This window comes from Garra rufa, chromosome 2 (genome assembly GCF_049309525.1).
Source record: "Garra rufa chromosome 2, GarRuf1.0, whole genome shotgun sequence".
Taxonomy (NCBI): domain Eukaryota; kingdom Metazoa; phylum Chordata; class Actinopteri; order Cypriniformes; family Cyprinidae; genus Garra; species Garra rufa.
The window spans coordinates 31,047,359-31,073,196 of record NC_133362.1 but is presented as its reverse complement, the minus strand read 5'-3'; the positions used below and the strand labels follow the sequence as shown (position 1 = coordinate 31,073,196).

Below are 25,838 nucleotides of genomic sequence, written 5' to 3'. Positions count from 1 at the left end.
CTATAATTTTATTTAAATACAATTAATATACTTGAATATTTTTGTAGACTATATTACAGCCACATACCCTTAACTTAAACGCCACCGGATGTTTATGCTTCCACGTGAGAGAGCAGCTGATCGTCTTGCGTTTTTGATTTCAACCGGGAAGTGCAGCAGAAAATATTAGGGCGGTGTGTTTATACCTTTAAGTCCCGTGATTCAACAATGTAATATAGAAATCACTTTGGTAGTGTCAAGTCTGCCATGATAAATAAACATGAATCATGTGGTATGGTATTTTACGTGCTTTTACCTTTTAGCGGTCACTTTTCTTGACAGCGCACTTGCGTCTGAAGTGAAGAGCTCCAGTCTGGGAGTTGATGTTATCTCTCTGAACGGGAAATGGCAGCTGCTCAACTCAAACTCATCTGTTTCTCTCAGTGCGGAGGTACCAGGCTGTGTTCATACGGCTCTGCAGCGTCAGGGATTCATTTCGGTATATACAAACAATCACATTTTATGAAGTGAATATTAACAATTCGAACTGTGTGAAATTAATATTCATAAAAACTCTATTCTGTGTCAACAGGATCCATATTATAGGTTTAATGACCTGGCCTACAGATGGATTTCACTTGACAACTGGACTTACACTACATCATTCACAGTACCTACTCATGTTAGGTAAGTCAACAACCCTCTAAATCCAACTAAACCTGCCCTCTGATTGGTACCATACATCTAGAGTTAGAATGTCAAAGATGTGGTGGTTTATCATAAGATAACAATCACGTTATATTTATATTTTAACAGAGGAAAAGGTAAAGCCGTCCTAGTGTTTGAAGGAGTCGACACAGTCTCTACCATTTCTCTCAATGGAGTCACCATTGGAAAGACAGACAACATGTTCCGCAGATACGTAAATAAATAACTATTTGATGTATTGTTTGAATCGTTCTTTATACATGTTTATAGACATTATGATAATAATAGTAACAATGTATATCCTTAAAAACACATTTTGTTGAAATCATAATATTTTTCTCTTCAGGATTTTGAAGTCACTGGATTGCTAAAGGATAAAGAGAATATTCTCCAGGTGTGGATTATGTCAGCTGTCACATATGCATCTCAGAGGAGTCATGCCCACACTGAGTACAGGGTACCACCTGATTGTCCTCCTCCTGTACAGAAAGGAGAGTGTCATGGTAACTTTGTCAGAAAGGTACAAACAGTGTCACACTCACAAACCCAAAACGTTCATTAGAGCAGTGGTTTTCAATCCTGGTCCTGGGGACCCACTGCTCTGCACATTTTGTATGTATCCCTTATCTGACACACTCAGTTAAGTACATGGATCTCTCTCCTAATGAGCTGATGCTCTGTATCAGGTGTGTTAAATAAGAGAGACACAGAGCAGTGGGTCCCCAGGACCAGGATTGAAAACCACTGCATTAGAGTATATAGGGTTATTGTACAGAATTGGTGCAGACTGCTGTTCCACAACTAAAAAACACATCTAAAAAGTATTTAAATCTTAAATGTTTACTAAGATCCTTCTTTTATCTATTGAAACCCACAATAATATTTAGAATATCAGTAAGCTTAATATATCAGCTTAAAATCTTAATATAAAAGCTTAAAATCATCATTTAGTGGGTACTTTCAATTAGGAGGTGGTTGTCCTGAGCCCTAGCCCCTAATTTTCAACTTATGAAAATGATATTGAAATCATTTTTGCGTTTTATTTCGTTGTTGTTTTTAAAAATTTATTTTAGATTTTTTTTTTCCGTTTTTCCATAACATATGTGTGATTGGCACCTTTGAGCTAGACTCAAAAGTATCTAAAATTCCACGAACAAAACATTTTTGTTGTTGACATCATGTTTTTTTGGGGTGTTTATCTCATGAAATTGTCACAATACTGTAACCGTCACAACTGAAACATGCCATCATTTCGGTAATGACAAAAAGGATTATTTATGGCAAATAAACTAAATTGTAGTATAGTTATGCCAATTTTTAGTATTTTATGTTTTAGCAGTGTTTTAGTATGCAAATAAAAATTTTGTAATGCGATGTGGTTGCTACCAATACATTATTGTCACTACCAAAAATGTGCAGTCACAACTGAAACATGGGATGCTTTGTCAAAAATAAAGTATACTGAATAATCATCTAAGATGTTATGATAGCGTTTGGTAATAAATTCTTAACTTCAAACTCAGTATGATTTACAATGAAAAATTGGATTCAAAATACAATAAATCTCATAAATCACATTTGAAATATTATAACAGTTATTGAATTACCTATTGAAAAAATAGACAAATATATATTTACAGTGAAGATGTAAGCAATATGTTAATAGGTTAATATAACCCTTATATTGTATTGTATTGTATTGTATTGTATTGTATTGTATTGTATTATATTATATTATAAATTACTGTTTCAGTAGTGAAAATTTGGGGAGAGGACAAATATTTCAAAACTTTCTGAAAATACAATATGAGAATTAACTGCACAATTTCTATAAATACCTTCGATATTATACAATTTTGTACAAATTTGTGGAAAAAGACACTTTTTTTTTTTAAAGATGTTTCTAACTCTGACTTTGAACCAATTCTGTAGAATGGCCCATATAGCAATACCTCTATATTTTTTGTTACTGGTTTCCTGATTTTGGTCTGTTGGTGTTTTCAGGCTCAAAGCTCATTTAGCTGGGACTGGGGTCCATCTTTCCCCACTCTGGGCATCTGGAAGGAAGTTCGTGTGGAGGTTTTCAACACTTTAAGGGTTCTAAGTTATACAACAAATCCAAAATATGGTACACACATATTTGCATATGAATGAGAATTGATTGTAGACATTAGTTTAATAGCAAACCAGAACCATATTCTGTTTCTTCTCTGTCTCCAGACTCTGAACATTCAAGCTGGAATGTTGAAGTGGAATTGTTCTTGGACGTTTATGTTGCATCTAAGGGTCTTGTCCATCTGTCTATCCCATTATTGCGGTCAAAGTCAGAATTTCAACTGTCTCTCACACCTGGGCAGAGTAAAAAGTCATTTGTCTTACAGATCAATGAGGTGAGATCAGTTCTAGTTTGCCTGATTATGACTATTCTGTATCATGTTAACATAAATTTCACACGTCACATATATCAGTGTTTTTTGTTTTTTTTTAGTATTGTTGAGATAATACTGTAGTTAGGGATACTATTATAGTTTTTAATCAATATTTCAAATTAGTTTTTTTATTGTAGTTTTTATGGAAGCCCGTTTTCACCACAGACTGAAAAAAAAAAAAAGGTAATTGTGACTTTTTATCTCACAATTCTGAGGTTTTTTTCCTCGCATTTACGAGTTTACATCTCACAATTCAGATTTGTTTATCCCAGAATTGCGTGAGAAATAAAGTCAGAATTTTGGCTTTTATTTAGAATTGCGTGGTAAAAATTCAGAATTGTGAGATATAAACTTGCAAATCTGTTTTTTTTTTCAGAATTGTATGGTTAAAACTCACAATTGCGAGTTATGAAGTCAGAATTGTGAGATATAAACTCGCAAAACTGACTTTTTCTCTCAGCATTGCATGGTAAAAACTCACAATTGCGAGTTATAAAGTCAGAATTGTGAGATATAAACTTGCAAATCAGTTTTTTTTTCTCAGAATTGCATGGTAAAAACTCACAATTGTGAGTTATAAAGTCAGAATTGTAAGACAAACTCACAAATCTAGCTTTTTTCTCAGAATTGCGTAGTAAATACTTACAATTGTGAGTTATAAAGTCAGAAATGTGAGATAAACTTGCAAATCTGACTTTTTTCTCAGAATTGCATGGTAAAAACTCTTAGCTAGGAGATTTAAAGTCAGAATTGTCAGATATAAACTTGCAAATCTAATTTTTTTCTTAGAATTGCATAGTAAAAACTCTCAATTGCTAGTTATAAAGTCAGAATTACAAGACAAAGCTGCAATTCTGAGAAATGAAGTCAGAATTGAAAGATAAACTCACAACTCTGACTTTTTTTTTCTCAGAATTGTTTTTATAAATTTTTAATCCAGTGTTAGTTATTTTAATCAAGTTAAACTAATTGAAAATGAGAAAAACTAGCTAAAATAATAACAAAAAAAATTCAGTTAATGTTTATTTTATTTTAAGTAATAAAAATATGTTTATGGTTTTAGTTAAAATATGATGATATATGATGTAATATGATATAAGTGCTGATAAATAATGTGGTTAATTTAAGAGTGTCAGTTTGTGGTGGCCGTTTGGACATGGAGAGCAGCGTCTATATTACCTGACAATAGATGTCAAATTGGAGGGTGGAGAGACTTTTAATGCAGACCGATTGGTAATGTCTCTCTGTTTATTTTATTGTTTTTTTTTTTTTTCTCAATCTGCATTATCTCACTGTTGTGTTGTGGTTTTCTGTTTCAGGTTGCTTTCCGCACGGTGGAGTTGGTCCAAGAGCCTATACCCTCGTCCCCTGGCCTCAGCTTCTACTTCCGCATCAATGGGAAACCAATTTTCCTGAAGGGTTCAAACTGGATTCCTGCTCATGCCTTTCAGGACGAGGTTACCACTGATATGTGAGTAGATTTACAGCTTAAAACAACCTAGTTCAATGGCCAGACTGAATTCTGTTTAGTGTGAAACAATGCTTTCTGCATTGGCTGTGCAGGATCACAATCTTGCTGCGGTCTGCACAGAAGGCAAATATGAATGCTTTAAGAGTGTGGGGTGGTGGAGTGTATGAGCAAGACTTCTTCTACAGCCTGTGTGATATGTATGGAATCATGGTAAGATTATTACTTTACATCCTCCACCTGTGACATGCTTTGAATGTAATTGATTTGATTGTTTGTTTGCTTTTATGTCAGATTTGGCAGGACTTCATGTTTGCCTGTGCACTGTACCCTACAGAAAAGGATTTTATACAGACAGTGAGGGAGGAGGTCACTCAGCAGGTTTGCATACATTACACTTTCATATATTATGTTCACCTCAAATAGATGACAAATAAAAAGGTTAATGACATATTGGAGTGTTTAGAAAAAAACATTTTCAAGAATATTTTAATCAAAAATATTTTAATAAAACTAAAATATTTTAAATAAAATAATATAAAGTATTTTAAATATTAAAAAAATTTCCATACATTACTAGTCAAAAGATTTTTAATGTTTTTTAAAGAAGTCTCTTCTGCTCACCAAGCCTGCGTTTATTTGATCCCAAGTACAGCAAAAGCAGTAAACCTTTACAATATTTTTACTATTTAAAATAACTGTTTTCTATTTGAATATATTTTAAAATGTAATTTATTTCTGTGATTTCAAATCTGAATTTTTAGCACCATTACTCCAGTCACATGATCCTTCAGAAATCATTCTAATATTCTGATTTGATGCTTAAAATACCTGTATTTTATAAAAAACATTAAAAACTTTTGACTGGTAGTATATAACTTGAATACAGTGAGTGTACACACCCTAATCATTATTTTCAAAAATTTATTTTAGTACAAATATCATGATTAATCACTATTAAAAATAGTTGTTAATTGAAATAAAACTGAAACATATATTACATATTAAATATTATATTATATATAAAAGATGAATAAAAAGTAACTTAATTTTAATTTTCAAAGTTTTTTCAGTAAGTACTAAAATTAGTAAAACAAAAACTATTAAAAATGGCAAAACTCAAATTACTTAAAATTACTAAAATTAAAACTGCAAATATAAAAATAAAAGCAAATAAAAATATTAACAACACTGCTGCACTGGTCAGATGTTTTTCAAATATTATTAAGAGAAGCAATTTTATTAGAATGCCTTTTTTTCTTAAGAAATAATATAAAATATTTTTTCATTATGAAAGCAAGGCATGTTTGACTTTATTCCCCCCAAAATATTTCAAAATGAAAAAAAATTAATAACATTCTTTGTTATTTGGTTTATTTGCAATCTATTGTATGTGTGCATTGCATTTTTTTATGTATCTTTTCAAAAAAATTAGAGATCCAGATGAACGAAACTGAGCCTCATTGACACACTGAATATTGTTTGTGACCCTGGACTACAAAACTAGTCATAAGTGTCATTTTTTAAAACATTTAGATTCATACATCATCTGAAAGCTGAATAAATAAGCTTTCCATTGATGTATGGTTTGTATCTGAGGGTGCAAAAAAATATAAATATTGAGATAATCACCTTTAAAGTTGTCCAAATGAAGTTCTTAGCAATGCATATTACTAATCAAAAGTTAAGTTTTGATATATTTACAGTAGGAAATTTACAAAAAATCTTGTGGAACATGATCTTTACTTTATATCCTAATGATTTTTGGCATAAAAGAAAAATGTATAATTTTGACCCATACTGTGTATTGTTGGCTATTTTTACAAATACATCCATCCTACTTATGATTGGTTTTGTGGTCCAGGGTCACATTTACAGTTATATGGACATTTGTTGTGGTTCAGGTTCGACGGTTGAAATCTCACCCCTCTGTGGTCATCTGGAGTGGGAACAATGAGAATGAAGCTGCCATAGCAACCGACTGGTTCAACATATCTGTTGCTGAGCGACCGCTGTATGTGAAAGACTTTGTCAATCTGTATGTTGAGAACATCAGAGACATCGTGCTGCAGGTGAGACTGAGACGCGCACACACACACACACACACACACACACACACACACACACACACACACACACACACTAACGTTAAAGTACTATCTTAAGCCTTAACCAAACGATGCTGTGCTTTAATTCAGGAGGACAGCACCCGTCCTTTTCTAGTGTCCAGCCCAACCAATGGCATTGAGTCTGAAAAGGAAGGTTGGGTGGCTAAAAACCCCTATGACCCCCACTATGGAGACACACACTACTACAACTATTACAACGATTGCTGGGACTGGACTGCTTTTCCTCGCACACGCTTTGCTTCCGAGTATGGCTTCCAGTCCTGGCCTTCATTTTCCACGCTTAGTAAGGTACTACACTTAATACAAATTTGTCTGCTTTTTAAGATTTAAGACAGTTGCAGTATAGAACACCTAGTACTAGTTTATGTTGTGAGTTAGTGTAATAAAAGTGTACTTTCTTTAAGTACACTTAAACATACATACTTAATACATTGAATGGGGCAGATTTATCAATTTTTCTTTTGTGCCAAAAATCATTAGGATATTAAGTTAAGATCATGTTCCATGAAGATATTTTGTAAATTTAATATACCTACCATTAATAAATCAAAACTTAATTTTTGATAAGTAATATGCATTTCTAAGAACTTAATTTGGACAACTTTAAAGGTGATTTTATTTTTTTTATTTTTTATTTTTATGCGCCCTCAGATTCCAGATTTTCAAATAGTTGTATCTCGGCCAAATATTGTCCAATCCTAACAAACAATCAATAGAATATATCAATTAAAAGCTTATTTATTCAGCTTTCAGATGATGTATAAATCTCAATTGACTGGTTTTGTGGTCCAGGGTCACATTTTTTAATATAAATATAATATAGATTTGAAGTACACTACAAGTCCATGTTAAGTACAATTAAGCATGCTTATTTTTCTAAGGGGAATGTAACATCATCAAATCCTCTTGTTTTTCCACTTCTCCCCTCCAACCAAGGTTTCAGTGTCTTCAGACTGGAATTTCAGCAGCAATTTCTCAGCTCATCGGCAGCATCATGCAGATGGAAATCAGCAGATGCTCAAGCAAGCAGAGCTACATTACATTCTCCCTAACAGCACAGACCCAATGCAGAGATACAGAGACACTATTTACATCACTCAGGTGAACACACACATATCACTTTTAAGCTGTAACATCACAAGACGAAGCTACACTTTAAAGGGATAGTTCACCCAAAAATGAAAATTCTGTCAATAATTACTCACCCTCGTGTAGTTCTAAACCCGTAAGACATTTGTTCATCTTCAGAACACAAATTAAGATATTTTTGATGAAATCCTACCCTGCATAGACAGCAGCACAACTGAAATGTTAAAGGCCCAGAAAAATAGTAAGGGCATTGTTAAAATAGCCCATGTGACATCAGTGGTTCAACTGTAATGTTATGAAACTACTATTTAATTTTATGCCACATGAACTATTTTAGTGATGTCCTTACTACCTTTCTGGACCTTGAACGTGTCAGTTGTGTTGCTGTCTATGGAGGGTCAGAAAGCTCTTGGATTTCATCAAAATATCTTAATTTGTGTTCTGAAGATGAACAAAGGTCTTACAGGTTTGGAATGACATGAGGGTGAGTAATTATTGACAGAATTTTCATTTTTGGGTGAACTATCCCTTTAAAATTTACAAAAATAGATGTAAAAAAATGTTTTTTTTTTTTTTTAAATAGTAATAATATTTCACAGTATTAGTGTTTTAATTGTATATTTGATTAAAAAAAACTGCATCCTTGGTAAGCATAAGAAAAAAAACTTACCAACCTCAAACTTTTGAACTGTAGTGTATATCTCAAATGTTTTCCTTGACATTAGTCACATGACTAAATATGACACTTTGGTTTGAACAGGTAATGCAGGCACAGTGTGTGAAGAGCCAAACAGAATTCTACCGCCGCAGTCGCAGTGACATTGTTAAGGGCGAAGGTCATACGATGGGCACCCTTTACTGGCAGCTAAATGACATTTGGCAGGGGCCTTCCTGGTCGTCTGTAGGTAAATGAATCATGTGCACGACTACCACTTTTCATCTCTACATAGAAGAAAGCATTCTTGCTTACTTAAGTAATTTGTCATTTATATGTGCATGTGAACATGCAAAGTCAAAGTATACTTCTTGACTGGGAAATATCGTGTACATTCAGAGTTTGGTGGTAAATGGAAAATGCTACACTACTGGGCTACAGATTTCTATGCACCTATACTCTCAGTGGGGGTTGAGGATAAGGGAAACTTGATGATCTATGCCATCTCTGACAGCCACTCTGAGCAGCACAATGTCAAAGCTAAGGTAAGATGGTAGTGCTTCAATACATATCTAACTGTTGTTTTTTCTTCCCGTAAAATGGGTGCAGCCATTTGTAAATATTATGGGTCTGGTTTCCGGTCTCATCCGCATCCAGCTAGTTTTTGCTGTACAAAACAGCTCATTTTGCTGCTTGATATTGCAGATTGGTGTGTCTTACCATATTATATTAATGTATTATTTTAATTATGAACACACTGCTTTGTAGTGCAAACAGTCTCACCCATAGGTTTACTTCCATGTTTAAGAATAAGGTGCATAATGATAAGATGTCTAATGATGCAGAGAAGGTTAGATTAAAAATTGTATCACATTTTAAATTGAGAGTATTAATGAAACTCAGTTTTAATAGAGTGAATTAAAAGAATTGTTTACCTAAAAATAAAAATGTTTTGCTGGGAATTTACTCACCCTCAGGCCAGCCGAGATGTAGATGAGTTTGTTTCTTGATCAAAACAGATTTGAAGAAATGTAGCATTACATCACTTGCTCAACTATGGAGCCTCTGCTGTGAATGGGTACCATCAGAATGACTTAAAGCATCACAATAATCCACATGACTCCAGTCTTTTATTTAACATCTTGAAATGAAATCCTGGTTGTTTGTAATAAATCTGTCATTAAGATGTGTTTAATTTCAAACCGTTGCTTCTAGATCATCTATACATAATATTGCTTTCTCCAGTAAAAAAGGTGTCTTACCTGAATCAAGAGAGAAATATGCACAACTTAAGCACTGTTTACAATCAAAAACAGTCTAAAGCAGATAGGTCTGTGGACTTGATTTGAGAGGACAAGTGGATAAACCTTTTGTCATTGGAAGAAGTGTTATTATGGATTATGGACTTGAATTTTTGCCAGAAGCAATGCTTTAAAGTTAAATTGCCTTTAATGATGGATTTGTTCATCACAAACATTAAGATTTTCACTTCATAAGACATCATTTGATGGCCTGAATTTGTGTGGATTATTGGGATATTGTCTTATTCTGATGGCACCCATTTATTGCAGAGGATCCACTTGTGAGCAAGTGATGTAATGCTAAATTTCTCCAAATCTGCTGTGATGAATAAACAAACTCATATGGGATGGTGTAAGAGTGAGTGCATTTTTAGTAAATTAAAAAATTTTTTGGGTAACCTATTAATAAAACATTAAATTAATACATCTCTAAATTAGACAAAACCTAGTACACTCTTAAAAATAAAGGTGCTTCATGATGCCATAGAAGAACCTTTTTTTCTAAATGGTTCTATAAAGAACCTTCAACATCTAAAGAACCTTTCTGTCTTACTAAAGGGTTTGTGTGGCAAAAGAAGGTTCTTCAGATTATGAAAAGGTAAGAAAGAGATGGTTCTTTAAAGAAACTTTGATTGAATGGTTATTTGTGGAACCAAAAATGGTTATTCTATGGCATAGCTGTGAAGAACCTTTCAAAGCACCTTTATTTTTAAGAGTGCACCACAAGACTTCCCAGTGCTGTAGCATAAACATGTTTTCATTTTGTGTTTACTTGCATTAGTTATTTATTCATTTTGACCAGTATTTGTCATGTTATATGCATGTTCGCAGGTGAAATTACACAGCTGGAGCAGCTTTAATGTGGTGTGTTCTTTGGAGTCCAATGTGACTACAATAAAAGCAGGAGGAAGCACCCTTGTGTTTCAGCATCCTATATCTGATCTCCTGACGCAGTGTGGGAACTGCACACGGCGCTCGTGCATAGCTGTTTTTCATCTTGGTAGTCCGGAAGGTCAAGTGATCAGCCCTCACAATCACATCTTCCTCAGCTCTCCACGGCATGTAGAAGGTTTGCAGAAACCCAACATCACGGTAAGAACCATATATCCTCGCACACCATTTACAAACACATCCAGATGTTACTGAAAGCAAATGTCTGTCCTTAAGAAATCAAATCCCTCAACTGACTGACAGGTTTATTTTATTTGTATGTTGCAGTTTACTGTAAAGGACACAGAAGTTGTACAGAACTTTTTTGTGACTCTGCACTGCTCCTTTCCTGCTGTGTATGTTTGGCTGGATGTTGACGATATTCCTGGTCACTTTGATGTCAATGGCTTCCTGATGCTGTCTAAGAAAGCCACAGTTATTTTTGGAGCATGGAGAAACACCACTGTTGAAGAAATCACTGCAAATCTTCATATCACGTCTCTCAGGGATGTCTACTGATTTTATGATAGGCTTGTTAAGTTGTCTGACTGACAGCTTCTTTAAAATCAACTAAACAGAATAAATTAATAAAAGACTGTAGGGCACTGCATCCTCAGGATGGCCCTGTTTATTATTACTTTTATTTTATATACACTAACAGTCTAAAGATTTTTAATGTTTTTTTTAAAGAAGTCTCTTCTGCTACCAAGCCTACAGTTATTTGATCCAAAATACAGCAAAAGCAGTAATATTGTGAAATATTTTTACTATTTAAAATACCTGTTTTCTATTTGCATATATTCAGTCGTGGCCTAATGGTTAGAGAGTTAGAGGTTCGAGTCTCAGGTCCGGCAGGGATTGTAGGTGGGGGGAGTGAATTACCAGCACTCTCTCCACCCTCACTGAGGTGAGTCCCTTGAGCAAGGCACTGAGCTCCCAACTGCCACAGCAATGGCTGCCCACTGCTCCAGGTGTGTGTTCACGGTGTGTGTGTGTTCACTACTGTGTGTGTGCACTTGGATGGGTTAAATGCAGAGCACAAATTCCTAGTATGGGTCACCATACTTGGCCTCACGTCACCTCCTTTCCTTTCCTTTTAAAATGTAATTTATTCCTGTGATCAAAGCAAATTTTTCAACATCATTAGTTTTCAGTGCAACATGATCCTTCAGAAATCATTCTAATATGTTCATTTATCATTATTATCAATATTTATTATTTTATTTGATTTATTATTTAATATTTATACTGTTATTACACACTATACCATTCAAACGCTTGGAGTCAGTATTTTTTTAATGCTGTTCTTTTGAACTTTCTATTTATCAAAGAAACCTGAAATATTCCCCTCAGTTGTTTTCAACATAATATAATTATAAATGTTTATTGAGTAGCACATCAGAATATTAGAATTTCTGAAGGATCATGTGACTGGAGTAATGATGCTAAAAATTCAGCTTTAAAATCACAGGAATAAATTACATTAAAAAAAATATTTAAATAGAATATATTATTTTAAAAGGTAAAAATATTTAGAATTGTTACTGTTTTTGTTGTACTTTGGGTCAAATAATTGCAGAAGAGACTTCTTTAAAAAACATTAAAGAATATTTTTCAGGTACAATATTTTTCTAACCATATAAAGACTGCGTAGTCAATTGTTGAATACTTGAATCACTTTGAATAAATACTTTACAACATTTTTTTCAATATTATATAACTTCGTATTGAGACTGTTTTCCAAAAGCACTAAGTCATGGTTGCTCGGTAATGGTGATTAAAAATAGGCATTGAGAAATGTGTAAATATTGAGGTTCTGTTATTTTCAATGGCTGTAACGTCCTTCCACCATGAGATCACTTGAAAGTTACTCAAGTCAGACCTGAACACGTTGCAAGAATGTCTGGAAAAGCGCAAACAAAGGCTTCATTGACACAGGGAGTGATGGCAGTTATCCGGCTGGTAGTAGCAGTGGTTGAGCAGCAGCACGTTGCAGTTCTTTGACCCGCCGTGCAGCAGCAGTTCCTCCCGCGATCTCCGTTGAGGGATGAAGAGAGCGCGTCAGAGGCGTATTCCGCTCTCACTGATTGCGGCTGATTAGTAAAGCTGTCAGAAAGTTGTTCCTCCCACATTCGAGAGACTGCAAATCATTTCTGAAAAGGAAATGAAAGAGCTGAATTTCTCATTTATTAACCTGCGGCTTTTGTTGTTAGTTCATATGTGCGCATGTGGTTTCCATCCGTCTTGATAGTCGACTGCCTTATTAGAGCCTACTTGCTTTCGGATAGTTGTTCGGTAAAGTTATTCATATCGAAAGGATAGAAACATGGAGGAAAGTTTTCTTCAAAATATTTTGCGCTTCTACGGTGAAAGCGACTCGCTGTCCACGGGAAACCTGGAAAACTTTCTGCGCCTCATGACCAGCCGCCGAGCCGCATCTGTCGATGAAGACGCCAATCCGCTGAAGAACAGAGAGGTATGAGGATGTGTCCAGTCTGAAACAACGTTTAACTGTTTCTGTTGGGGTTTTTCCTATCATAATATAAAAATGCAAGTGGAAAGTTTGTATCTGTTTATTTTGAAAAAAAGCAAGTTTTCTACTAGAACAAACAAGCCAACACAAGTGAAAAGTCAAGGGAATAACGTTTTTTAACCTGTTTAAGTGCATCTCCTGCTAACATTGTCTCACTGTTTTCTTTACATACTCATTCAATGTTGTAGCATCACCATCAGAAATAACAACCGGTCAAATATAAGTTTTTAAACGGTAATATTTTTAATGTTTGCTAAGAAATTCTCTTCTGCTCACCAAGCAGGAAAAACAGTAATATTGTGAGATATTTTTACTGTTTAAAATAACTGCTTTCTATTTGCATATATTTTAAAATGTAATTTATTCCTGTGATCAAAGCTAAATTTTCAGCATCATTACTCCAGTCTTCAGTGTCACGTGATCCTTCAGAAATCATTCTAATATGCTGATTTGCTGTTCAAGAAGCGTTTTTTTTTTTTATTATTATCAATATTTAAAACTGAGTTTCTTTCAGGATTCTTTGATGGATAGAAAGATCCAAAGAAAGATCAGCATTTATCTGAAATTAAAAAAAAACTTTTGTCACATAATACACTTTTCCATTCAGACGCTATTTAGGGGAAAGAAGTTATAGAAATTGCTACTAATAAATAATAAAGTGATGGTAATATTTATAATGTTACAAAAGAGTCCTGTTTCAGATAAATGCTGTTTTCAAAACATTCTATTCATCAAAGAAAACCTGAAAAAATTCAACATAATAATAATAAATGGTATTTGAGTGGCAGATCAGAATATTAGAAGGATTTCTGAAGAGTCATGTGACTGGAGTAATGATGCTAAAAATTCAGCTTTGAAATCACAGGAATACATTACATTTAAATAGAAAATGTTGCTGTTTTTGCTTTACTTTGGATCAAATAAATGCACACTTGGTGAGCAGAAGAGACTTCTTTAAAAACATTAGAAATCTTACTGTTCGAAAACTTTTGACTGGTAGTGTACATGGGCCAAATACAGCACATTTGTTGGATATAGCCTAAGCCTGAATGCTTACCTTTATATTTTGAATTATTATAGCCAAGTTGTTGTTGTTGTTGTTTTTCTTGTTTTTTTTTTTCTCTTTTCTGCTTGGCTAACAGGACTCACCTCTTCCTGTTTGGAAAGAATTAATATTTCTGGAAACAGCTTAATTTGACAAAATGTGGGAACCTGTTTTCTGTTGTTTATGTATGTTGAGTTATAAGGATAAATAAAGTTTCATTTTTTTTCTTTTTGTTTTCTATCATTTGCATTTGATCTGTAATAATAATCAAGCTATCAGCATAGTTTGATGTGTTTTGTTTTACTGAGAGTTGGTGATTGTTTTGAGCGTTTTTTCAGATATGGAATTGTCTCCAAACCATATTTTGCATAATAAACATTCAATTATTTTGTTTATCTGGTTTTGTTAATTAGTTATAGGAGATATATTTAAAATTTGTCTCAAGAATCAGTGCCACATTGTAATTCTTGATGATCGGATGTTACATTTTTTCCATTTTTTTTCTACAATAGTGTTCTTCATTGTCAGAGCTGCTGTCTGCCTTTGGATTGGGCAATGCTTCTGCGGTCAGTCTCAATGATCTGGACATGATGTGTCCAGCTATTCTTAATCAGGTCCTGCTCCCTGCCTGCCCTTACACTCCCTCAAACCTTAATGATTCCTCACTGTTACCTGTTCACAAAGGTGAGTCTGATTACCACAAACCCCTTCATCTTAGCCAAAGCGACAATCAAATGTGCTGTTTGGAGTCCGGGAAATATATTTTGAGTAATGAGGAAATAGGCAGAGATTAAAATAAAACCTCTGAAGATCATGTCAACATATTTTATCGCTATACGAGGGAGTCACAGATTGATTTCCTACTGTTTATTTTGGGTGTACTATGTATTCATAATACACTTTCTTGTCTACTCGCTTTCACAAGACACTTTTGTGTAATCATGGTTTTACCCTTTTTGTATATGATTCATGATGATTGGAAGTTAATATTATCACGTCACAGATATTTTTAGAGAGCAAACACTTGAACCGAAATGTGGATTTTCCATGACCCGTTATCATTTGGTTGATTCAGTCATTTTGAACTGTGCGGCATCAGTTTCTCATTTCACATTCAGAAAAAAACAGCCTTTGTCTGATCCCATTTCATATGGTAATGATGTCCTCACTAACAGACTGTACAAAAGATACAGTAGTAAATCTAATACACTTCCTGCACTAGGTTTCTGTATTGGGATGCAGAGTAGAACTGCAGTAAATTGTAATAATCTAAAACTACTGTTTTATCTCACTAATTGACTTGAATTGATGGAAATAAATTTAATATGCCTCAATATATGTGTAAATCTGTTTCCTTGTTCCTGTAGTTTGGGGTTATGGTTTCCTGGCCGTGACCGTGATAAACTTGGCCGCTCTGGTGGGGTTATTTCTGGTGCCTTTGACTAAAAAAACATATTTTCCAAAAGTCTTGACGTACTTCATTGCACTGGCCATTGGGACGCTGTTTTCAAATGCTGTGCTGCAACTTATCCCAGAGGTAAGAACGAGTTACAATGAGATTATGAGATGATATTTAAGAGATAGAATGGCTTACAAAGATTTAGAAAAAAAATATGTAGCTCTAGAGGGTAAAAACATTATCAGATTGACCAAAAACAGACCTAATTCTTCTCTGTTTTGCCAACTGTACAGGCCCTCGGTTTAGATCCCAAAGACGATGACTATGTGCTAAACGTAGTTGGGATTTTTGGTGGATTTTACATTTTGTTCTTCACTGAACGGGTTTTAAAGATTGTACTGAAAGCAGATACAGAGGTAAGAGCTATTACATCTGTATATTATTCACTAGAACAGATTGAACTGTTTTCATGTCTAACTCAATGGTTCACCTCCACTGCAGATGGGACACAGTCATTTTCCTCCCCTGCAGTCAGCTGACATCACCATCAACACCTTCAGCAATGACGTTGTCATACACAACATCTGCGGGGACATCATCACAAACAACACCAGTCTTGAAATGAACTCTATCAATGAAAAGCCTAACAACCCAAGTGAGAGTCCAGCTATTGAAAAGGTAACACAGAGAATTCATAATGCTTGTACAAAAACAAAAATAATTTTTTCACCCCCTTGTCATTCAAGATGTTCGTGTCTTTCTTTCTTCAGTCGTAAAGAAATTATGTTTTTTGAGGAAAACATTTCAGGATTTCTCTCCATATAGTGGACTTCTATGGTGCCCCCGAGTTTGAACTTCCAAAATGCAGTTTAAATGGAGCTTCAAAGGGCTGTAAACAATCCCAGCCAAGGAAGAAGGGTCTTAACTAGCTAAACGATCGTTATAAAAAAAAAAAAAAAAGACAATTTATGTATTTTTTTTTTTTACCTCAAATGCACGTCTTGTCTAGCTCTGCGTATACTCTGTGTATTCCGGTATAAGACAGTTAGGGTATGTCAAAAAACTCCCATCTCATTTTGTCCTCCAACATCAAAATCATCCTACATCGCTGCAGAAGTACCAACCCAGTGTTTGCAAAGTGATAGTGCAAAGAAGATCAAACGCCCTTTACAAAAAAGGTAAAACAGCAATACAGGATGACGTTGAAGTTGGAGGAGAGAATAAGATTGGAGTTTTTCGACTTAACCTAACTGTCTTGAACCGGAATACATAGAGTACACACAGAGCTAGACAAGATGAGCATGTGAGGTTAAAAAGTATATGAATTGTAATTTTTTGGGATTGTTTAGAGCTGTTCAACGCTGCATTTAAACTACATTTTGAAAGTTCAAACTGGCAGGCACAGTAGAAGTCCACTATATGGAGAGAAATCCTGAAATGCTTTCCTCAAAAAACATAATTTCTTTACGACTGAAGAAAGAAAGACATGAACATCTTGAATGACAAGGGGGTGAGTAAATTACCTGTGTATTTTTGTTCTGGAAGTGAACTTCTCCTTTAATGCTACAATGCTATTTCCTTGTTAGTACCGAGAAATGTTTACCAGATCCTCTAGGAAATATGCATGATTTAGTGAAAGCTCAAAAACTATTAGATTAATGATTTACAGAAGAACATTATTGATCTTGCACGTGGGTATGTGCTCAACGGCTGTTTGTTTAGTCTGTTTCCCTCAGTTCTCTCAGAAATGTTTTGCCATCTAAGGATATTTAAACTAGAAGGCTGTCCACAAAGCAAAAGCATTTTTGTGCAGTTTTTTGTAAACACCTACTAGACAACACGAGCCTGAGCAACTTCAAGCCTATATGTCAGAATGTAACTTTAAATAGCACAATTGTGACTGTATTTCTTGTAATTGTGACTTGTCATGAGTCACAATTGCAGTTTTAGCTATATCTTGTAACTTTATCTGACAATGGGAATTTATTTAACATTTGTCTTACGTAACGTTGTACTCTTAAATAGATAGTTCACCCAAAAATGAAAATTACCCCACGATTTACTCACCCTCAAGTCATCCAAGGTGTATATGACTATCTTCTTTCAGTCTTTCAGATAAATATGATTGGAGTTATATTAAAAATGTCCTGGCTCTTCTAAGCTTTATAATGGCAGTGAATGGGTGTTGAGATTTTCAAGCAAAATGAAGTACTCCACGCAGCTCTAGGGTGTTAATAAAAGCCTTATGAGGTGAATCGATGTGTTTGTGTAAGAAAAACATCCATATTGACAACTTTATGAACTGTAATTTCTAGCTTTTCCTAAATGTCGTACATGCGTTCACAAAAGAGTGGCGTTCCAGCGGATGACGTAGGCGTAAGCTCCTATGAGAAGTGACGCAAAAAACAAAGATTTGTAAAGAACAATGGTTAAAGGAATTCAATACAAGCCAAGAGGAAAGACATGAACATCTTGGCTGGCATGGGTGTGAGTAAATAATCAGGAAATCCTTTAACTATAAGCAGCCAGTCACACAGAATGTGTTTAAAAACGTGAGCCGCAGGGCAATGTAGTTTTAAAAAAAGCATGTAGAGATGCATTTTTATAAAAGTTCACACAAAACACTAGCAGTGTGTTTTTAGAATGGCGTGTTACGCGTGAGACACTGGAAAAAATGTGAGTGCAGTGGTCAAATAAGTCTGTCTAGCACGTTTAAAAACACGTTTACCTCTTTTTTGTGGCATCTTGCGAATGACACATCATTCTAAATATGGAAAAAAAAAGTTTGTAAACAAAATATGTTTTGTGTGAATGGGTGCAAAGAACATATTTTGTGTGAACTGCCTCTGACCATGTCTCTTCTCTGTTAAATTTGTGCAGAATGCATGCATGTTAACTTGTCGCTGGCTGAAAGGGGATGGAATGTCAAATATAAAGACTATGGCGTGGATGATCACCGTCAGTGATGCCGTTCATAACTTCATAGATGGTTTGGCCATCGGAGCATCCTTCACACTCTCTCTACTCACCGGCTTCAGCACCTCTATTGCCATCTTCTGTGAAGAGTTCCCTCATGAGCTGGGTAAAACACAGACATAGAGACCTACTCTATCATCAAAAGATCATGTCATTTTTTTCCAAGTCTGATTTTCTCTTTGTCTCTCTGTAGGTGATTTTGTGATTCTCTTGAACTCGGGCATGAGTGTTGGTCAGGCTGCGTGTTTTAATTTGCTGTCGGCGATGTGCTGTTATCTCGGTCTTGCACTGGGGATCCTGCTAGGCAGTAGCTTTGCTCCAAATGCTATCTTTGCCATTGCTGGTGGAATGTTCCTCTATATCTCCCTTGCAGACATGGTAAGACATCATCTTACTTATTACAACTTGGAATACATGGGAATGAAACATTGATGTTTAAATTATTTTATAACCTATCTTAAGGTTACCTTAAAGGTGACCTATTATGCCTCTTTTAACAAATGTAACATAATTCTCAGGTGTCCCCAGACTGTGTCTGTGAAGTTTCAGCTCAAAATACCCCACAGATCATTTGTGACCCTGGACCACAAAACCAGTCTTAAGGCGCTGGGGTATATTTGTAGCAATAGCCAAAAATACATAGTATGGGTCAAAATTATAGATTTTTCTTTTATGCCAAAAATCATTAGGAAATTAAGTAAAGATCATGTTCCATGAAGATTTTTTTTAAAAATTCCTACTATAAATATATCAAAATGTAATTTTTGATTAGAAATATGCATTGTTAAGAAATTAATTTGGACAACTTGAAAGGTGATTTTCTCAGTATTTTGATTTTTTTGCACCCTCAGATTCCAGATTTTCAAATAGATGTATCTCGGCTAAATATTGTCCTATCCTAACAAACCATATATCAATAGAAAGCTTATTTATTGAGCTATCATGTGATGCATATATCTCAGTTATGTAAAATTTAACCTTATGACTGGTTTTGTGGTCCAGGGTCACATTTATTATATAATTTTGAAAATGGCTATTTTGAGTGGAAGCAGAAACACACTGTTTTCGTGCATGGCTCTTTAAATGCAAATGAGCTGCTGCTCCCCGCCCCCTTTTCAAGAGTAGAGCTGTGCCTTTACAGATACTCTGATAGAATACATCTGTTTGGTTTTGATTATCATGTTTATCACGCTGAAATCATGCGTTTTAAAGCCATATTAGTTTAAACTTCTGATATATGGTTTTCGGAGCACACACATCCGAAGCACACACAAAGAAAGTTTATAATTTATAATAAGTTTTTTATTTTTAAATTTAAGCATGTTTATGGAACAAACTATACATTTTTGAAAAATGTTTCACAAATCGGCTCTTAAACTCTAAAACGACAAAAACAATTGAATGAAATAGTAAGAAGTATATCCCCCCCCCCCTTTTTTTTCCAGAAATGTTATTTTTATTAATATCAGTAAGTTTATCATTTATAAGTTATTTATTTTTTAAATTTAGCATGTTTATGTGACAAAATATAATTTTTTTTGAGTAAATGTTTCACAAATTGGCTCTCAACCTCAAAAATGACAAAAATAAAGTATTATAAAAATACACAAGTTAGCGCTCAAACTCAAAAATGACAAATGAAATGTATAAAATATATTGTATATCATTTCCCCCCCTTTTTTCAGAAATGTTATTGTTATTAATATCAGTAAGTTTATAATTTATAAACTCAAACTCAAAAATGACAAAATAAATTGTCACATGGCATGTGAGTAGTAAACTAAGTTCTCCTTCATGTCTTATTGCACTTAAACTGTCAAATACACACAAGTTTATGTTAAAAACACATGAATTACAAAAACAGTCGGTTGTGTCTGCGGAGGTAAACAGCTGGGAAAGAAATAGCATGTTTATATTCGATCTGTGTGGCAGCAGCGTAATATACAGTAAATAAATCAATAAATCCACTGCTCTCTTGTTTCCTCTGAGGCTGCAACTCTAAATAGTGCTTTGCTTAAACTTTCACCATTTCGTTAGAACTGGTACAACATTACTTGTGAAAACAAAATGATGGCGCTGTGGGTGGAAGCGTGCAGATTAAAGGGCGATAATATTACAATAAAACTGAGCGGCTCATTTTTTACAAAGTTACTGGGTTGTCTCTTTTCACATTTTCTGGGTTGGTAGATGCACTGGGGATTCAAGTCAGGTTTTTATGATTTGTCACCTTTAAAGATTCTAAAAGTTCTAAAAAATTTCTTTGAAAATTTCTAATTAAATGTGTGCCGTTTTTCCAGTTCCCAGAGATGAACAGTATCATGGCTACACATACCAAAGGTTATCGAGGAAGGCTTGTGTTCTTCCTGATCCAGAATGCTGGGCTGCTTACCGGATTCACTGTAATTTTGCTTATTACCCTGTTTGCTGGTGATATTAATCTGGGTTAGAAAGAAAGAAGCATCTGAAAACGAAGAGAAACAAGGAACAATTGTTTCCAGTGCCAGATACCAAAAACTTGAGACAGACACTGTTGTTTTTTTTATTTTTGTTGTTCATTAGACTTGTACTGTATTTGCTGTTGTGGAAAAAAAATCACACAATCATATAGTCCTGGAGGACATGATTTTATAAATTATTGTTTATTGAGATTTTTTTGAGTTGTTTCTGTTCTGATGTGGGTGTTGGTGTCTGATGGCAACAATACGCCGCTGTGTAAGGAGGAATTCCTCAGTGGCAGTGACAGCCTAGCACTGAGTCTCTGAGCAGCTTTGTCATCCAAATGTCAATGCTGAAGCACCTTTCGAGTGAGACCGTACCTTGTTCACACAGTGACCATAGGAAATGAAAGTGAGGATAATTGATGTGTGCTTTTCGACAGCTGGTTTCATTAGGAGGGAGAATGCGTGAATTTAAACCTTCCATTACTTTCTATTTAGTTAGAACAAGGTTTTGGATGCAAAATGTATTTTACAAACTGTATTTTAACAGTAAGAAACAAAACTGTACATAGATTTGTGAAAAAAGTATTTAAGCTTTCATCTCTTTAGTTTGTTCTTATTTGGTATATTTCTAGATTGCTTTTTCCCACTGTCATCTTTTGCTCACTAGCTGTATATGGAATTTTTTTTAATGTAAATCTGTTTTTAAAATATTTGTATTATGAACAGTTTTACAAATAAATTTTAAATGAACTCAACTGTTTCTTTTAGATTGTAATATTGAGTAGAAAATGTTATGATAAATTAAATTTAAAGTATACATGTCAGTACTAAATAAAAACATGCATTTTGTATGATCCCTCTTATTTTGTTAAAATAATTAACATTTTGCAGATTCTGAAAGGGGGTGTAAACTTTAGACCTCAACTGTGTAATTTGGAAACGCATCATATACACTGTACAGTATAAACAAATATATAATGTGCTTTAATTCACTCATGTATACTTCTTCCAGTTTATAGTTATGTTGACTTCACCAAACACTCATTATATACCAGGATACGTTTGTTTAAATTTTGTTTTCCTACACACAGACATGCTGATAAGAGTCATATAACAATTCAAGATTTATAACATAAGGGATAAAACAAATTTATGCAGAAGGGCAAACCTGTAAACATGAAAAGTGTTACTGATAAGGACACCAGGATAACTGGGAAGTTTGTAGTTCAGAAATGATCTAGCAGTAGTGGAACATGGTTCATGTGGTGATGCAACTTATGACAATGGTATGTATGATGCTGTAGGAACTGAAATCAAAGGGGAAACACAGAAGTAGTCTAATTCAACTGTTCTCATCATGTATCAGCACACCTCAAAAATGCAGTGTCATTATAAGAATATTGGTGATTGTGCATCAAGGGGAGAGCGGGAAAACTGGGCAGCAGTTGAAGGGTTTGACAATAACTTCTAAATGTTCAGAACAATGTGTGCTGGAAGTAAAACTAAGCAATCCAGAACACAAAATCAGTCATTTCTGTGGTAATATGGTTTTGTTTACTGCCCCTAAATTGTAAAATCATAATTCATTAAATATTTTTTAATCTTGCTATTTTTAATCTAATCTGAAGACCCGTTTTTATTCTTTGGCTTTCGCTATGTACTCTAGAAAAAAAATTGCCTTGCTTTGTCTGTAGAGTGTTTTCACAATACGTCATCAGTTGGCTATATTGGCAGCACTGAATGTAAACAGTACCACTAAACCAAACGAAACTCGCATTTGCTGATTATCGCTGCTAAAATGGTCAATTGGTCGAAAAATAGCTAAATATTTGGAGTACTATAGACTGACAAAAGTTCTAACAAATCAAGGAGAAGAGTGCACAAAAACCATCTGAGGAACAAAAGGTGTTTGTGGTTGGCCAATCTTAACCAGGATTTCCAAGGCAAGAATCTTGACAATATTTGTGTTTGTTCTTATCATTTCCAGTCAGGCAGGTGAAATGTTAGGCTAATGTCTTAATACTGCTCGCAGGTATCTTTAACTTTCCTGTTAACCAAGTCCTTCTCTCTATGATTTAACAACTCCCACACTTTTTCCCCATTGTTTAGACAGCATAAGCAAAACAACGTATTCTGTAGTACATTAACCGCGCAATTCATGGTGCTGTTTACGCCTGAGTTTCACTAATATGGCCACGCATCTGGGTAACTGGCCAAATCGAGGCATAAGTGCAAACCTTTAATTGTCCCTCTATTGTCGGTTCATGTCCTAAGGTAATAATGGCAGTCATCAATATCGTTGAACATAGGACTATCATTGACATAAAGTCCACAGCAGCCCAGTCTGTGGAAAACTTATTTTTGTATTCTGTGTACTATAATTCCAAGTTTATGTACAGTCGTGGTCAAAAGTTTTGAGAATTACATAAATATTGGAAATTGGAAAAGTTGCTGCTTAAGTTTTTATAATAGCAATTTGCATATACTCCAGAATGTTATGAAGAGTGATCAGATGAATTGCATAGTCCTTCTTTGCCATGAAAATTAACTTAATCCTGAAAAAAACTTTCCACTGCACTGTTAAGAAGGCTTCAGGGCGTCCAAGAAAGTCCAGCAAGTACCAGGATCGTCTCCTAAAGAGGATTCAGCTGCGGGATCGGAGTGCCACCAGTGCAGAGCTTGCTCAGGAATGGCAGCAGGCAGGTGTGAGCGCATCTGCACACACAGTGAGGCCAAAACTTTTGGAAGATGGCCTGGTCTCAAGAAGGGCAGCAAAGAATCCACTTCTCTCCAAAAAAACATCAGGGACAGATTGATCTTCTGCAAAAAGTATGGCGAATGGACTGCTGAGGACTGGGGCAAAGTCATATTCTCTGATGAAGCCTCTTTCCGATTGTTTGGGGCATCTGGAAAAAGGCTTGTCCGGAGAAGAAAAGGTGAGCGCTACCATCAGTCCTGTGTCATGCCAACAGTAAAGCATCCTGAGACCATTCATGTGTGGGGTTGCTTCTCATCCAAGGGAGTGGGCTCACTCACAATTTTGCTCAAAAACACAGCCATGAATAAAGAATGGTACCAAAACACCCTCCAACAGCAACTTCTTCTAACAATCCAACAACAGTTTGGTGAAGAACAATGCATTTTCCAGCACGATGGAGCACCGTGCCATAAGGCAAAAGTGATAACTAAGTGGCACGGAGACCAAAACGTTAAAACTCTCCAGATCTTAAAACTTGTGGTCAATCCTCAAGAGGCGGGTGGACAAACAAAAACCCACTAATTCTGACAAACTCCAAGAAGTGATTATGAAAGAATGGGTTGCTATCAGTCAGGATTTGGCCCAGAAGTTGATTGAGAGCATGCCCAGTCGAATTGCAGAGGTCCTGAAAAAGAAGGGCCAACACTGCAAATACTGACTCTTTGCATAAATGTCATGTAATTGTCGATAAAAGCCTTTGAAACGTATGAAGTGCTTGTAATTATATTTCAGTACATCACAGAAACAACTGAAACAAAGATCTAAAAGCAGTTGAGCAGCAAACTTTGTGAAAACTAATATTTGTGTCATTCTCAAAACTTTTGGCCACGACTGTAGTCTTTGGATGCTGCATCACATCCTGCTGGATTTGAAGTCTACAAAATGAATAGATTGAAAAAGATTTGGAAAATTTTATTTCAGTAAAATAGCTTGTAAAAGAGTCATGTAATGCGATTTACCTCAGAAAAGACAACAGTAATTGAGCTTTGGAGCCCACCATAGACTGTATTAAAAAAGATGGACGACACATCTCCGCTTCATTTCACTATAGAAAAGTGAAGCCAATGCGTCTCAATATGGCCGCTGCCATCTTGGGGGAAATTATAATTTGGAGCCAGAGTCTGCACAGTACAGTTTTGATATTCAATCTGTCTTTGACTATTGCCAGCCACATTTAGGTCAGTTGTTGATCATACTAAAACAAATAATTCCCAAGTTATGCTATATCACAAGGGCTGAACACTCACTCCTAAAGGGATAGCTCAGCCAAAAATGAAAATTCTGTCATTAGTTACTCACTCTCATATCTTTGGATTGTCTTTGGAACACAAATTAAGATATTTTTGATGAAATCCGAGAGCTTTCTGACCCTCCATAGACAGGGTCCCACCACATTTAAGGCCCAGAAAGGTACCAAGAACATCAGCAAAATAGTCCATATGACATCAGTGGTTCAACCATAATTTATGAAGCTTTACACACATGTTGTGGTATTCTACAAAATGGCACTAGGGGGATGCTGAGGAGAAGAATTGTGGATTAAAGTTATTAATTTAGTGTTTTGGCGCAACAAAACATATTCCCGTAGCTTCATAAAATTACAGTTGAACCACTGATGTCACATGAAATATTTTGTCAATGTTCTTGGTACCTTTCTGGACCTTGAACGTGGTGGGATAATGCTGTCTATGGAGGGTCAGAAGGCTCTCGAATTTCATCAAAAATATCTTAATTTGTGTACCGCAGATGAACGGAGGTCTTACAGGTTTGGAACGACATGAGGGTGAGTAATTAATGACAGAATTTTCATTTTTGGCTGAAGTAACCCTTAAAACACATATTAATTCAATTGGACTTTAACTCAAAACCTTGTGATCTTTATAAATTAATGTTTAAATATGGTTTATCAGTAACTCTGAGTAACAGCATGTTTGTAAATCCGGCTTTCCTTTTTTCCACATATAAAAGGGCTTTTTAATTTAATCTAGCCAATATCCC

The 25,838-nt window shown here is 35.0% G+C and overlaps 2 protein-coding genes across 2 annotated transcripts; both read left to right on the top strand.

Annotated features, from left to right (window-relative positions):
• The first annotated feature begins 143 nt into the window (after window positions 1–143).
• On the top strand, window positions 144–12,471 carry manba (mannosidase, beta A, lysosomal). The gene is made up of 17 exons (XM_073834099.1): window positions 144–478; window positions 572–666; window positions 796–901; window positions 1,034–1,207; window positions 2,692–2,815; window positions 2,908–3,077; window positions 4,245–4,349; window positions 4,436–4,587; window positions 4,680–4,797; window positions 4,879–4,965; window positions 6,489–6,656; window positions 6,783–7,001; window positions 7,650–7,814; window positions 8,563–8,707; window positions 8,857–9,002; window positions 10,590–10,850; window positions 10,977–12,471. The coding sequence occupies exons 1-17, from the start codon at window positions 260–262 to the stop codon at window positions 11,205–11,207; spliced, it is 2,685 nt and encodes an 894-aa protein (XP_073690200.1). The 5' UTR covers window positions 144–259; the 3' UTR covers window positions 11,208–12,471.
• Window positions 12,472–12,615: 144 nt separating this feature from the next.
• Window positions 12,616–21,736, top strand: slc39a8 (solute carrier family 39 member 8). Its single transcript, XM_073834100.1, has 8 exons — window positions 12,616–13,164; window positions 14,779–14,950; window positions 15,634–15,803; window positions 15,959–16,081; window positions 16,167–16,343; window positions 18,546–18,747; window positions 18,835–19,019; window positions 20,939–21,736. Exons 1-8 carry the CDS (start codon window positions 13,015–13,017, stop codon window positions 21,086–21,088), a joined length of 1,329 nt encoding a protein of 442 aa, XP_073690201.1. The 5' UTR covers window positions 12,616–13,014; the 3' UTR covers window positions 21,089–21,736.
• Window positions 21,737–25,838: the final 4,102 nt, after the last annotated feature.